The sequence below is a fragment of the Panthera onca genome, chromosome B4 (assembly GCF_046562875.1).
Source record: "Panthera onca isolate mPanOnc1 chromosome B4, mPanOnc1 haplotype 2, whole genome shotgun sequence".
Classification (NCBI taxonomy): domain Eukaryota; kingdom Metazoa; phylum Chordata; class Mammalia; order Carnivora; family Felidae; genus Panthera; species Panthera onca.
Window position 1 is genome coordinate 80,783,985 of NC_138345.1, and position 15,574 is coordinate 80,799,558.

At 37.7% G+C, this 15,574-nt stretch overlaps 1 protein-coding gene across 1 annotated transcript; it reads left to right on the forward strand.

Annotated features, from left to right (window-relative positions):
* Window positions 1-804: 804 nt before the first annotated feature.
* Window positions 805-1,746, forward strand: LOC132660321 (olfactory receptor 9K2-like). The gene has a single exon (XM_060604340.1). The coding sequence runs from the start codon at window positions 805-807 to the stop codon at window positions 1,744-1,746; it is 942 nt and encodes a 313-aa protein (XP_060460323.1).
* Window positions 1,747-15,574: the final 13,828 nt, after the last annotated feature.

Genomic DNA, 15,574 nt, shown 5'->3' on the forward strand with positions numbered 1-15,574 from the left:
TTATGGATCTCACTCTAAATGGAGACATCATAAAATTACTTTTCCAAAATTTAATCAATACATTGTTTTGAAGTGCCCCCCTTTTTTTCTCATTTGCACAGATGTTTAAAATCAAATTGGCTTCTTGACAGATTTGTGCACAGATATGTAGAATCTATGGATTTCTTCTCCTGGTAGTGTGTCTGAGCTTTGTCCACTTCAAGAAGGTGATGATGCATTCTGTTTTCCAAGATTTTTATTTTGGATACTGACTAAATCTCTAGGTGACCTAAACTCTCACAAACTACTTAAATAGTAACCTCTATTTAGATCTAATGTTTATTCATGAAGTTTTAAATCACTTTGAAATTAGATTTTTCTATTGTATATTGGAAGCATTACAAGGATAAAATGAGTTTAAAATTACCAATTAAAGATGAGGACAGATACTTATGCAACTCTAAAACCTTCAGACATATCCAACTTACCATGACAATCAAGTGAAGAGTTAAACAGGTTTAAAGAAATAATGTTTTATGCATAAATGTCACATGTGCTATAATGGGAAGAACGCTGGATTTGGAGAATCACATTAGAAAACTATGAGTTGGATAATTTACATGTTGTGTACTGAGGGACAGTCACAATTATACTTTAGATTCACCTTCTATCAAAAGGCACAGCAAATCATACCTACCACAGTTGGATGGCAAGAAGGATAACAAATTTCAATGTTGTCCACAGAAAGGGTGTTTTATGATACCAGGAAATAAATAGGAAGTTCAATGTTTAATCTTGTCTTGTACCTCTTATCAGGTTCTTGCCATGGGTGACAAGGGAGCAGGCAACCACTCAGATGTAACTGACTTCATTCTTGTAGGCTTCAGGGTTCATCCAGAGCTCCACATTCTCCTCTTCCTCCTATTCCTGCTGGTCTATGGCATGGTTCTTTTTGGGAACATTAGTATGATGACAATCATTGTGACTGACTCCCAGCTGAACACACCAATGTATTTCTTTCTAGGCAATCTCTCCTTTATTGACCTCTCCTACTCCACTGTTATTGCCCCGAAAGCCATGGTCAACTTCCTGTCTGAGAAAAAGACTGTCTCCTTTGTGGGGTGTGCTGCCCAGCTCTTCTTTTTTGCCTTCTTCATTGTAACAGAAGGGTTTGTTCTGGCAGCCATGGCTTATGACCGTTTCATCGCCATTTGCAACCCTCTTCTTTACAGTGTGCACATGTCAAGACGACTTTGCACTCAGCTGGTGGCTGGTTCCTATCTCTGTGGATGGCTCAGTTCCATCCTCCAAGTCAGCACAACATTCTCAGTGTCTTTCTGTGCTTCCCGAGTCATTGATCACTTCTACTGTGATTCTTACCAAATTGAGAAGATCTCCTGCTCCAATCTCTCTGTCAATAAGATGGTGTCTCTTAGTTTGGCTGCCTTCATTATTTTGCCTACCATAGTTGTTATTGTAGTATCTTACATGTACATTGGGACCACAGTCTTGAAAATCCCTTCCAGTGAAGGGAGAAGGAAAGCCTTCTCCACCTGCAGCTCCCATTTGGGAGTAGTAAGTTTGCTCTATGGGACTGTCTCCTTTGTGTATCTCACACCTCCAAGCAATCCTGAACTGCGTAAAGTGGCTTCAGTATTTTATATATTGGTCACACCCATGTTAAACCCTCTGATCTATTCTCTAAGAAACAAAGATGTCAAACAAGCTTTGGGAAAAATCCTGTGGAAGAAAAAAGCTTTATACTAATTCACTTTTTTTGTGACTCATAATGGGTTCATTGATAGTTTTGTCCTGATTTGGTTTTAACATGGGGTCAAGTATGAGTCACTTAAGGATCCTTTAAGTTGACCACCTACAGATGAATGAATAGTTTTCATTGAAGGAGTAGTAGCAACCTATCATTCACTCTTCCTTGAGAGCAGTGTTATATCTTCAGCATCAATAGCATTTCCAGTCATCTGATCAACATTATAGTCTCCAGTCTTTGTAGGTATAACTTTATGATGGTGGAGATAGTAGGGAAAGGGGGATTTAATTTTGTTATTATTTTCCTTTGGAACTACTTAGATGATAGACAGAAAATTGGTTTGGTAGGATGTTAATCTTAGAATATATTATCTCTTATTTATGAGTAGAGGAAGTGTCAACTCAAAGCAGGATGATTTCTCGGTTGTAATATTTAATTTCTGTATGAATCTATTCATAGTGACTTAATTTTGGGCCCACCATTCTTGAGTAGAAATATGGTGTCATATTTTAAGATTTTTTTTGTGTGCCATTGTGAGTTTATCTCAATAAATCATGGGTGTTTATATCTTGTTATTTTTTTAAAAATATTGATTGTTATTGATTTATTATCATATAAAAGAGATGAAGAAAGTTATTTCATACCCAGTGTTTACAAAACTGGGCCCCCATATCTAGTCTTCAGTATCAGTGTTCTATCTTGAGGGGACAAAAATTGCATTGGATGTTCCAAATCACTTTTGCCAATTTGCACTGGATTATTTTTTTTCTTTGATAAATGCTATTTACCTGTACAAAATTTTTGTTTGCTTTGTATTTGGTATTTTAGTTGCATATGATCTTTTTGTTTTCCTAATATTTGTTGAATTGGTGTTGTAATTATAATGAAGTAATATGCACTTGGAGAGTAATATCTTTGTTGTCATGTTGCTATAATTTTTAAATTCGGGTTGTGCTTTCCAATGCAAATTGTAGTTAATTCCAATATAAAAAAAGCAACAGAAAATATTGCTGGAAAAAATCAAGGGTTCACTCCTATTGTATATCTTTTATTTGTGTATTATGAGATAAAATTGTAATGATGGGAAGATGCCCAAGGCAGAAGTGGAAGGATGTTGTAAAAGATGTACTGTTTAATGTGTTTGCCTGTTTCTACAATATCAGAATATATCAATACAGCCAGTAAATTCTGGGGAATCTGGGGAGTACACTACTTGTAAGGTTAGGAAAGGAGGTGGCAAAATAGGTGGCAGATGGGGAATGGTAAAGTACGCTGGTATGTAACCTACTACTAACAAAAATAAGCTTCTCTTTTAATTCTTACAAAACCAACTTAGAAAAATTCTTTTACCAAAGACTACTTCAATATTTTTGTTACAGGACTATGTTTTTTGTTTGTTTCTTTGTTTTTAACATTCTGAATGTGGTCTAGAATTTAAAAATAGATGTTCTTGGCTCCATACCAATGTTTCCAATAAAGGAATTATTATTTTACTGTCTTTGACTTTTTTCATTCGTTTAACTGAGGGTACAGTAGTTCCCTCATTATTCATGGTTTTGCTTTCCACGATTTTGGGTACCTGAGGTCAGTCATAGTCCAGAAGCAGATGATTCTCCTTTGACACAACATCAGAAGATGAGTAGTAGCCTTGCACTATGTCACAATGCCTACATCATTCACCTCACTTCTCAGCACATAGGCACTTTATCCCCTCACATCATCCCAAGAAGAAGGGTGAGTACACGACAGTAATATATTTTGAGAGAGAGAGCGAGAGAGCACATTTACATAACTTTTATTAAAGTATATTGCTATAATTGTTCTATTTCCTTATTAGTGTTTGGTTTTAATACTTTATTGTGCCTAATGTATAAATTAAGCTTTGCCATAAGCATATAGGTATAAGAGAAAAAACAGTATCTAGAGACTTTGGTACTATCTGCTGTTTTTTGGCCTCCACTGGGAATCTTGACAGCGATCCCCTGTGGACGAAGGGAGACCAGTATATATATGTTAGGTTTGTTTGTTCATAAAACATTAAAAGTTAATTTGGCTAATATAAGCAAGGGAAATTTATTAGAAGGCTCTGTAGAACACATGAATGGATAGAAAAACTAGGGAACCACCCTTATAATTGAGTAGAAACCAAGGAATCCCAAGACATGAAGAGATAAGAACTGTAGAAGAGTCTGCTAGCAGAATTCAGTCTCACTGAAGCCTATATCTGGAGCACGTGAGCTCCAAGCATTTTCAAACCTTTTCCCCCTTTCCAATAATTTAAATTCTGATTTAGTGTTCCATATATGCTGAATTTTGAGTCCGTGTGTGGCCCTTTACTAGGGGATGGCTAGCCACTTGCTTATAACTTTATTTAATTAGAAAAAAAAGAATCTTCAAAATAAAATGGCACACCTATAAAATGGCTTAAGTCCAAAAACCTGACAATACTAAATATTGGTGAAGTGGTGGAGTGATAGAAACTCTCGTGTATTGCTGATGAGGAATAGCAGAAAGTATAGCAGATAGTTAGCAGATGCTTATTTATTAAACATAGACAAATTCTGCAAACAAGCCTTTGTGGTCCCACATATTTACCTAGCTGATTTGAAAACTTATGCTCACATGAAAATCCAAGGGCTATTCAGTGGTGGAGTTAATCTTAATAGTACTTCTGTGGCCGATACTTGGCACCATGCATTTGTCAAAGCCCACAGGCTTTCGTGACACAAATGATGAATAATCACATATACACATTTAAAAAATTTAGGAGGTTACGGATCCATGGATGAAATGTAGACTGTGATAAAAGAACCACACTGTTACAAATATATGACATAATTGTAATGAAGAGAATCAAGGGAAATATAAGACAAAGTATAAAAGGAACAGTGCATACACATTGCACTCTGGTTGATAATGTTCTTTCTCACAGAGAGACAGGTTACAACTGTGAAACTTGGCTGCATGTATAGTGGGATGGAACAAATTAAAGTAAATGCATGGCAAATGGTGGAGACCATCACATTTCTCACTTCTGAAATGGGAGGTTACAGATCAGCAAAACAGAAGGCTAGCCTAAGTCACATGGCATGGGATTAGAGTTGGGGACTTTAGTATGAACTCGTTTTTAGATTAGTGTAGATGCAGATTAGCGTAGTGTAATCTGCAGATGCAGCCTAGGGTAGATGCAGAAACGATTATAGATTTGTATGTAAACCTACACACGTGTGTGTGTGTGTGTGTGTGTGTGTGTGTATCTTGACACAAGGAGGCAATGACATCTCAATAACGATAAGCATACCTAGGAACCCAATTCTGGTTTCTAATTACATTCTCTAGCAAAAGGAACCAAGAATCAATGTACAAATTGTTGATTCTAGGTTTGGGCAAGGGACATCCAAGGTGAGTATGAAGAATCTTATAGTGCCAGAAAGTAAGAGAGTCCATAATACATAAAAGCATGGGACATTTTATTTTATTTTATATTTTATTTATTTTTTTGAGTGAGGTCAGGGGCAGAGGGAGAGAAGGAGAGGAAGAGAGAATCTTAAGCAAGCTCCATTCCCAGTGCAGAACCTGACACAGAGCTCGATCTCACAACCTGACATTATGACCTTAGCTGAAATCAAGAGTCAGACACTTAACCAGCCTAGCCACCTAGTTTGTTTGTTTGTTTGTTTGTTTATTACATCCAAGTTAGTTAGCATATAGTGCAATAATGATTTCAGGGGTAGACTCCAGTGATTCATCTCCTACATATAATACCCAGTGCTCATCCCAACAAGTGTTCTTCTTAATGCCCTAAGCCTATTTAGTCCATGCCCCCACCCACAGCCTCGCCAGCAATCCTCAGTGTGTTCTCTGTACTTTACAGTCTCTTATGTTCATCTGTTTTGTATCTTAAATTTCACATACGAGTGATCAAATGGCAATATTTCATTCTTTTTGATTGCCGAGTAATACTCCATTATATATGTATACCACTTCTTTATCCATTCACCCATCGATGGACATTTGGGCTCTTTCCATACTTTGGCTATTGTTGATAGCACTGCTATAAACACTGGGGTGCATGTGCCCCTTTGAAACAGCACACCTGTGTCCCTTGGATATGTACCTAGTAGTGCAATTGCTGGGTCATAGGGAAGTTCTACTTTTAATTTTTTGGGGAACCTTCATACTGTTTTCCAGAGTGGCTGCACCAGTTTGCATTCCCACCAGCAGTGTAAAAGGGTTCCTCTTTCTCTGCATCCTTGCTAACATCAGTTGTTGTCTGAGTTGTTAATTTTAGCCATTCTGACTGGTGTGAGGTGGTATCTCGTTGTGGTTTTGATTTGTAGTTCCCTGATAATAAGTGGTGTTGAGCATTTTTTTCATGTGTCTGTTAGCCATCTGGATGTCTTCTTTGGAAAGTGTCTATTTACAACATAGGACATTTTTAAAAAATACAGGAGGGGCACCTGGGTGGCTCAGTCAGTTGAGTGTCCGACTTCAGCTAAGGTCATGATCTCATGGTTCGTGGGTTCGAGCCCTGCGTCAGGTTCTGTGCTGACACCTCAGATCCTGGAGCCCCTTTCAGATTCTGTGTCTCCCTCTCTGTCTGCCCCTCCCCTGCTCATGTTCTGTCTCTCTCTCTCAAAAATAAATATTAGTTTTTTTAAAATGTCACAGGAATCAATTTGAAAGAACTCCATATGACCAGATGTGGGAAAATTTGAGCAAGAAATAAAGAAGCCATACAGAGAAAGACAGATACCATATGTGTTCACTCTTACATGGATCCTGAGAAACTTAACAGGAACCCATGGGGGAGGGGAAGAAAAAAAAAGAGGTTAGAGTAGGAGAGAGACAAAGCATGAGAGACTCTTAAAAACTGAGAACAAACTGAGGGCTGATGGGGAGTGTGAGGGAGGGGAGGGTGGGTGATGAGTATTGAGGAGGGCACCTGTTGGGATGAGCACTGGGTGTTGTATGGAAACCAATTTGACAATGAATTTCATATATTAAAAAAATAAATAAATAAAACTAAAAAAAAGAAGATAGTATTAGATTATAACTCAAAGTATAAAATAAATACCAAGTCCATAATTCATAATGGTTTAAGAAATAAATAAATCAGAGAGAGGAGACAACTTTCCTGTAGAGAAGAATTCCCAATAATTTATGCAGATACCTTCCAACCTCAAGAAAGTAGAACTTAGCCTCTTGAATATGAGATCCTGTTAGAGAACTGCTTATAGAGAACAGTGTTATGGAAGGTGTGAGGATAATTTGTTTTGATAAGGGAGAAACCTGGAAAACACTATCTCAGCCAGATAACTCTATAGTTTATATCATCAATGTTAAGTCATGTTGACAGTATGAATGTGGTCATATGGTGTGATGAGAATAGCACTTTATTTCTATGGTTTTTCTTCTCAAAACCCACTCTCAGTTTAACCAGGATAAAAGCATCAAACAAAGCCAAATTGAAGGACATTTTGTAAAATACCTGACCAGTGTTCTTCAAAACAACAAGGTCATCAAAAACAAGAAAAGCCTGACAAACTGTCTGAGTCAAGACGTGCCTCAGAGACATGAGAATTAATGCAGTGTCCTGGATGGAATCCTGGAACAGCAAAAGGACATCAAGGGAAAAAATGTTAGTGAAATCTACATTAAGTGTGGAGTTTAGTTAGTAGTATACTATTCTTGCTTCCTTTATTGTGATAAATATTCCATAGTATTGTAAGGTGTTAACAGCATGGGAAGTTTGGCAAGGGGTATGTAGGAACTCTCTGTACTATCTTTGTAATTTTTCTATAAATATAAAACCATTAGAAAGGAAAAATTATATTTAAATAGAAGTAATGAGGGCTATCTGACTGGTTCAGTCAGTAGAGCATGTGACTCTTGATTTTGGGGTCGTGAGTTCAAACCCCATGTTGGGGATAGAGTTTTACCAAAAATGAAACTAAAATAAATAAATAAATAAAATATTAAAAAACCCCAAAAAGCTCGTGCTTAAAATGAATAAATTAAAATATCCAACATATTTTAGAAAAGGAAAATTAACACCAGACTAATTTAAAAAGAAAATTCACTTCAGTCCAGCACTTTTTTTTTAATGTTTATTTTTTTTTTGAGACAGAGAGAGACAGAGCATGAATGGGGGAGGGTCAGAGAGAGGGAGACACGACTCCAGGCTCTGAGCTGTCAGCACAGAGCCCGACGCTGGGCTCAAACTCAGGGACTGCGAGATCATGACCTGAACCGAAGTCGGTCACTTAACCGACTGAGCCACCCAGGCGCCCCATAGTCCAGCACTTTCAAAGCCAACTGTGACATGCCCATTCTGAAACACATATTTCTGTTTCTGACACCCAGCAATTATTCTTGGGACTGACAAAAAAGAAAATCAAAATAAAAAACCTCCAAATTTTCCTAAAAAGAGAAAAATACCTTGTGACTTCTTACATTCAAAATCAAGTCAGAATTTTTGGATGATAGCTATTAGTTCCTCTCTATTTGCTTTAGGCAACTACCTGGACATATGGCCATCTGTGGAATAAATAGTAAATTAAATACCATTTACACATACCATATGTAGAAAGAGAAGTGAAAAGAAGACACATGGTACTATATATATTGGTGCTATATTATATATAAGAATAATAAAAGAAGGTAGCTTAAATCACCTTTAAAAATTCAAAATTTTTCTTCTCCACTTTATAGCAACCTATTTCCCTTGATACTCAGAGTTAATAATCTCAATCTACTCCATAATCCACTTTTTTGGTCTAGTGGCATTTGGAATCTAAGTTTAATATGCATGTTAATTGTTACTTTTAAGTTGGACTGAAATGTATTATGTCTCTCGGTAGGAGTATTCCTCCAGTGGGTACTAAAATCTCTAAGCCAACAGATATTAGAGCCCTAAATATAGGAATCTGATATTTTTAAATGGGTCTTCAAGTATGAATGAGAGATACCACCCATATCTTTACTCCTTCTTCGTCAAAACAGTATATTCTGGTTGTCAGTGAACAACATTATGTGCTGGTCATATAATCCGAGAAAATAATTGCATAATGATGAATAGCTTGCTAGTCTTACAATGATTTGTTTCTCTGCTGAAAAATCAATTCAACAGTTGGTTCCATTTTACGAAGCTATTTCTTTTGAGTAGACAAGGTACTTGAGAAGGTACTTGAGAAGACAAGGCCTCTGGAAGGCAATCCTGATTTTTTTTTTTAGCCAATTTTTCATAGAAAACTCTCGAAGAAGCCACAGACATGTGTTAATGGGCCACCCATGTGACAGAAGCAGGTATGTTGGGAGAGTGATTAACCTGTTAACAGAAATTGCTTATGATTTCAGGCTCTGTTAGTTTTCCAGTTCCACTAATAAAATGTGTGATTTGGAGTACTGGAAATGCCCACTTTATGATTCAGTTTAAAATGCCCAATTTAGGTGAGCAGCTCAGGTTCTAGGGTCGTCTATTGCATTATGAGCAGACATTCAGCCTCCGCTAGAACTTTTTGAAAACCAGACATTTTCTAAAATAGTATTTGATTTTTGAGGAAGACAAAACTTAGCTTCAAAATGTAAGGTTCTTTTTATTTGAAATCTCATTGGGGTTTATTATTTGGCTTCATCAGGCATATTGATCTCCCATAAAAATTTGAAGCTCCCTTGGACTTAATATACCAGAAGAGCTAAACAACAGAGCCTGGATCATGTGGTAAGCTTATTTAAAAAAATGTCTAAGTAGGTCAAGTGCTTTTTCTCAATACCTCTTAGTAAAGATCAAGGGAACAGTCTGCTTTCAGCTAGAAAGGCCAGCAATACAGGTTTAATACTCTGTCCTACCTCAAGGGTACATCAATTCCAACCCCTTGTCATAATTTCGTTTGTAGGCATCTTGATTACCTTTCCCTTCCATGAGATATCACACTGATCCATTACATTGATCACATTAAACTGATTGGATGTAGTGAGAAAGAAGTAACAACTACTCCAGACTTATTGGTAAAACATTTGCATGGCAGAGGTTGGGAAATAAATCCAGCTAAAATTCAGAGGCTTTCTATCTCAGTGAAATTTCTAGGTTCTGGGGCATATCAAGATATCTCTTCTAAGTGAAAGATAAGTTGCTGCATCCGGCCCTTCTTTCTTTAATTTTAAGTTGATTTATTTTTCAGAGAGAGAGAGAATCCCAAGCAGACTCTGTCCTGTCAGTGCAAGGCCTGATGTGGGGTTCAAACTCGCAAACTGTGAGATCATGATCTGAGCCAAAATCTAAAGTCCGATGCTTAAATGACTGAGCTACCCAGGGGCCCTGCCTCTGGCCTCTCTTAAAGCCAAAAATAAGGCACAACATTTAGTGGGCCTTTTGGAATTTTGGAGACAGCTTAGTCCTCATTTAGGTTTGTTACACTGGCCCATTTATGGTGTGACCTGAAAAGCTGTTAGTTTTGGGTGGGGCCAGAAACAGGAGAAGGTTGGGAAACAGGTGCAGACTGCTTGTGAGATCACACGATCCAGCAGATCCAGTGATGCTTAAAAGGTCATGGCAGCTAGAGATTCTGCTTGGAGCCTTCGGTGGGTCCCTATAGATGAGTCACAGCATGGGTCTTTAGGATTTTGAAGAAAAGCCCTGCCATATTCTGCAGATAATTACTTTCCATTAGAGAAATAGCTCTTGGTCTGTTACTAGACCTCAGTGGAGACTAAACATTTGACAATAAAGCCCCAAAGTTACCATGCAATCTCAGCTGGCAATCATGAACTGGGTGTTTGTCTAATTCAAGAAGCCATATAGTTGGTGTGGACAGCATCTCTCCATCATCAAATGAAAGTGGTATATATGTGTTCAGGTTCAAGCGGGCCCTGAAGGCACAAGAAAGTAACCTGAAGAAGCTGCCAAACACCCATGCTCCCCATTCAGGCTACACTGCCCTCCTCTCCCAGCCTGTACCTCTGGCTTCATGGGGAGTTCTCTGTGATTAAATGACAGAGGAAAAGAAGTCTTGGGCCTGCTTTATAGATGTTTCTACATGATATGCAGGAACCACCTGAAAGTGGATGGCTGTAGTTCTACAGCCCCTTTCTGGGACATTCCTGAAGGACAGTGGTGAAGCAAAACCTTCTTAGTGGGCAGAGCTTCAAACAGTGCATCTGTTTGTTCACTTTGCTTAGAAGGAGAAATGACCAGGCATGCAATTCTATACATATTCATGGACTATGTCCAATGGTTTCATTTAACGGTAAGGCACTTGGAAGTTACATGATTGGAAAATTTGTGACTAGGAAATTTTGCAGGAAAGCATATAGATAGACCTTACTTGAGGGCAAAAATATGTGAGGATATTTGTGTTCCATGTGAATGCTCACCAAAGGATGACCTCAGCAGAAGATTTTAATAATTAAGTGGATAGGTTAGCCCATTCTGTGGATACCAGTCATCGTATTTTCCCAGACTTTCCCATCATTGCTCAGAGAGCTCAGGAACAAAGTGGCCATAGTAGCAGGGATGGAGGTTATGCAGAATCTCAGCAGCATGGATTTGCATTCACCAAGGTACCAGCAGCCCAGTATACCAGAAACAGAGACTAAGACTGAGTTCCCAAAATTGTCTGTTTCCCGGGGTGATCATCCAGCTAGCTACCTGGTGGCTGGTTGATTACACTGGGCTGCTTCCATCGTTGAAGGGGCAGAGTTTTGTCTTACTAGAATAGACAATCTACATATGAATTTACCTTCCCTGAATGCAATGCTTCTGCTCACACTGCCATTCATGGAGAAAGAGAATGTGTTGTCCTCTACCATGGTCTTACATACAGCTTTGTATGTACAGTTTTGATCAATGAACTCTCTTCATAACAAAGGGAGTATAGCAATATGCCCACACTAATGGAATTTTCTGGTATTACTATGTTTCCTACCACCCTAAAGCATTCCATGGTGGAATGGCTTTTTGAAGACCTAGTTCTATCACAAGCTAGGTGACAATACCTTGCAGGGCTGGGACAAAGTTCTCCAGAAAGCTGTATATGCTCTGAGTCAGCATCCAATGAATGCTACTGTTTTCTTCTAGAGTCAGGATTTATGGGTCCAGGAATCAATGGGTGAAAATGAGAGTGGCATCACTCATTATTACTCCAAAAAACCCTCTAGCAAGATATTTGCTTACTGTTCCTGTGGTCAAATGATCTACTGGCATGGAGGTCTGCCATCACTGGGCATCTTTGGGTTGCTGTGGCTTTGGAGCTTGGCAGAGGTTTGGTTGGGCCTCAGACTTCTATACCAGAAGAAGTCCATATTGTTGTCCTAAGGCATTGGGCCTCCTGGAAGACTATAGATTTGCACCCAAGCATGTGCAGTTCATTCTTTCCTTCTGGCCTATGAGGTCCCTCAGCTGCAAGTCTTTGGTCTGATGCCCTTTTCCAAAGCCTAGCCTAACCACTGGGGAGAGGTCCTGCATGTTGCAATCCAGGAAACAGTTGGTCACACAGTGGAAAAAGCTCTATGGACTGTTTCATGTAGACAATCTATGTTTAATCTGAAAGGCTGAGATTCAAGTGGTATGCAAAATTTTTAATTGGGTAGCAGTGTCTGGCACTAACTCATTGTTTAGGAGTAAAGCTAGAGGGGTGGAGAAGGGAGAGGTCAACAGCCAAATGGGCTCCTGCCCTAAGTTTCTACCTGGCTACACAGCAGAACTAGAGACCAAACTTTCTGGGTAAGACTCTCAAAATGAGTGAAAAGTAAAAGAGAAAGAAAAATGTGGGATGAGGACAGTGGTTACAGTGAAATAAGCAAATAGAGGGGAGAAAGTTGTGTATTTTGCTGGTTAATTAAGTAAAGCTCTTCGTTTATAAGGAGAGGTTCAAACCATGAGTGAGAATCAAGAATTATCAGCCATAGAAAAGAGGTGAGCTGCATAAGAATGAGTAAAAATCTGTGAGACAGAAAATCCTTGAAATGTAAGGAACTATCTTTTTTAAATTTTATTTTTATTTATTTTTATTTTTTTATTTTACTTTTTAAAAATATATGAAATTTATTGTCAAATTGGTTTCCATACAACACCCAGTGCTCATCCCAAAAGATGCCCTCTTCAATACCTATCACCCACCCACTCCTCCCTCCCACCCCCCATCAGCCCTCAGTTTGTTCTCATTTTTTAAGAGTGTCTTATGCTTTGGCTCTCTCCCACTCTAACCTCTCTCTCTCTCTTTTTTTTTCTTCCCCTCCCCCAAGGGTTTCTGTTAAGTTTCTCAGGATCCACATAAGAGTGAAACCATATGGTATCTGTCTTTCTCTGTATGGCTTATTTCACTTAGCATAATATTCTCCGGTTCCGTCCACATTGCTACAAAGGGCCATATTTCATTCTTTCTCATTGCCACGTAGTACTCCATTGTGTATATAAACCACAATTTCTTTATCCATTCATCAGTTGATGGACATTTAGGCTCTTTCCATAATTTGGCTATTGTTGAGAGTGCTGCTATAAACACTGGGGTACAAGTGCCCCTATGCATCAGTACTCCTGTATCCCTTGGGTAAATTCCTAGCAGTGCTACTGCTGGGTCATAGGGTAGGCCTATTTTTAATTTTTTGAGGAATCTTCACACTGTTTTCCAGAGTGGCTGCACCAGTTTGCATTCCCACCAACAGTGCAAGAGGGTTTCTGTTTCTCCACATTGTAAGGAACTATCTTAAATTGCACAATCCAAGACCACACATTTAGTATCCCTTGTTTTCCAAAATTTCTATAAAAATAACAATGTCCTAACCTCAGATGCTAGGAAGACTACTAATATAATATTAGACCTGGTTCCTAGTAACTTTTGTAAAGATTGGTTGTAATTTTTTATTTTATTTTATTTTATTTTTCCTTAACCTTCCAGTAGGAAAATTTGGTTTTCTAACTATTGTTGCCAAAACAAATTGCCCGGTTTTATCTGTTTTTTTTTTTTTTCTTTTTTTTCCCTAAGTATCACAGGGAATTCTTGCAGGAAAACAACTAAAATGTCTCTGGAGAGAGATGTTCCTGACAAGTGTACCCTAAAGTTTAGATGAATAATTTTAATTAAGTATTCTTGGCAAACGGTTTTTTTTTTTTAAATTAAACATCAGAAAGGTGCATAATGTATAGAACAATAGTAAGGGAAAAAAAGTCTTAGAATTATTTTGGGTTTCATATTATCAATGTTATTTTATTTTAACCCGAGATAAATGTCTGTCAAGGCACTATAGTCCAATTTCATGTAAACTTGCAAAGAGGCAGAAAATAGCAAGAGAAAAGGGCCACAAGGATATAAAATGTGCTATTCAAGCGTTTCATTTGTTAATAAAAAACATACTGAGTACCTATTTTAGGTAAGGTAGAGTTAGTAGATAGGCACATCATCCAGATACAGTCCAGATTGTAAGACTGATTTATAAAAATAAAACTCATGAACCTGGTTATCTGGAAACCTCCTTACCTATTGCTTCTTCCACATTAGAAAATAAGGCAAGCAGACTTTATGTACTGTTTTTTTTTTTTTTTTTTTATTTCTCTAATTTTTTCTACCAGTCCGTTTGGGATCTGATAACTTGTTTCCAGTTACTGAATTAGTTAATTCACATTTTTGTCTTTTTCTTACAGTATTTTTTTACGCATGCTGTGTTAAATTCTTTTTGTCTTCAGAATGATATATTTGCCCTTTCCTGAACTTGCTGTAACAGATGAATCTATGGGAGTGGGGCAGGGGGGAAAGCTGGTGGCTTAGGCTGGTTAACTTATTTTAATAGAACTTTAAATAAAGGCCAGAATTTTTCCAGCCAAAACATAGTACATATTCCTCTTTTTTCTAATATTTTGTAATGTCATGTTTAGCACGATTTGGGCCATTTAAAAGAATTCTCCACGCAGTTTCCAGGAAAATATTTCCTTTCCAAGATATGGCAGGTAGAGTTTAAAGGAGTCTCCATGATTCCTAATTCTTGCTGTCCATGTTCTCGTACAATCTCATCTCCACAAGGCTAGGCAGACTCCATAACTTGCTTCCAGTCAATACAATATGACAAAGATGATGTGATATTGCTCTCATGATTATGTTATGTGCTATAAAACTCTTGCTAACAAACTTGCTGTGGAGTCTCTCTCTCCATTGTTATAAATAAGCCACCAGGAATTTGATAGCCATTAAAAATGTGATTCTGCCAACAATTTTGAAGTGGACCTACCCCGAGTCAAACCTTCAGATCATGATTCAGGCTTCATGATGGCTTGATTGTAGCTTTGCAGAACTCCCAGCTAGACAGTGCCCAGGTTTCTCAGTTAAGAAATTGTGAGATAATTTGTGTTTTAAGGTGTTAAGATTGTGGTAATTTGTTATGCAGCATGGAAAACTATTATACAAGGTCTTCCTTCTGTTCATAAATGATGTCTTTTTAAGAAATCTGGTTCAGATCCTGAAAGCTTTCCAATATTTTTCCTTTGGACTCCCTAGTTATTGGCCATCTGATACACAAAAGTTATTATTTTTCCATTTAGTGAATGATATTCCTTCTATGGTAAACTCTCATTAACATTATGAGTTTGTATTTGTTTTTCATTAAAATTTTTTTTGTCACATCTCAGAGTCCAACTAACTTTCCTACACCTCACAAAGTTCCTACATTACTCCTTGTTTTCGTGTGGATTTAGAGATGATTATTCTAGTCTTCTAATTACATTGAGGGCTTGAGCCCTGGGTAATGATACATACACTTGCTTTTTAAGTTATTGTTTTTAGAAGGTGTGTGGAAGGATTTTTTATTTGGGGAACATGATTTTTCGGAAAGAAACTA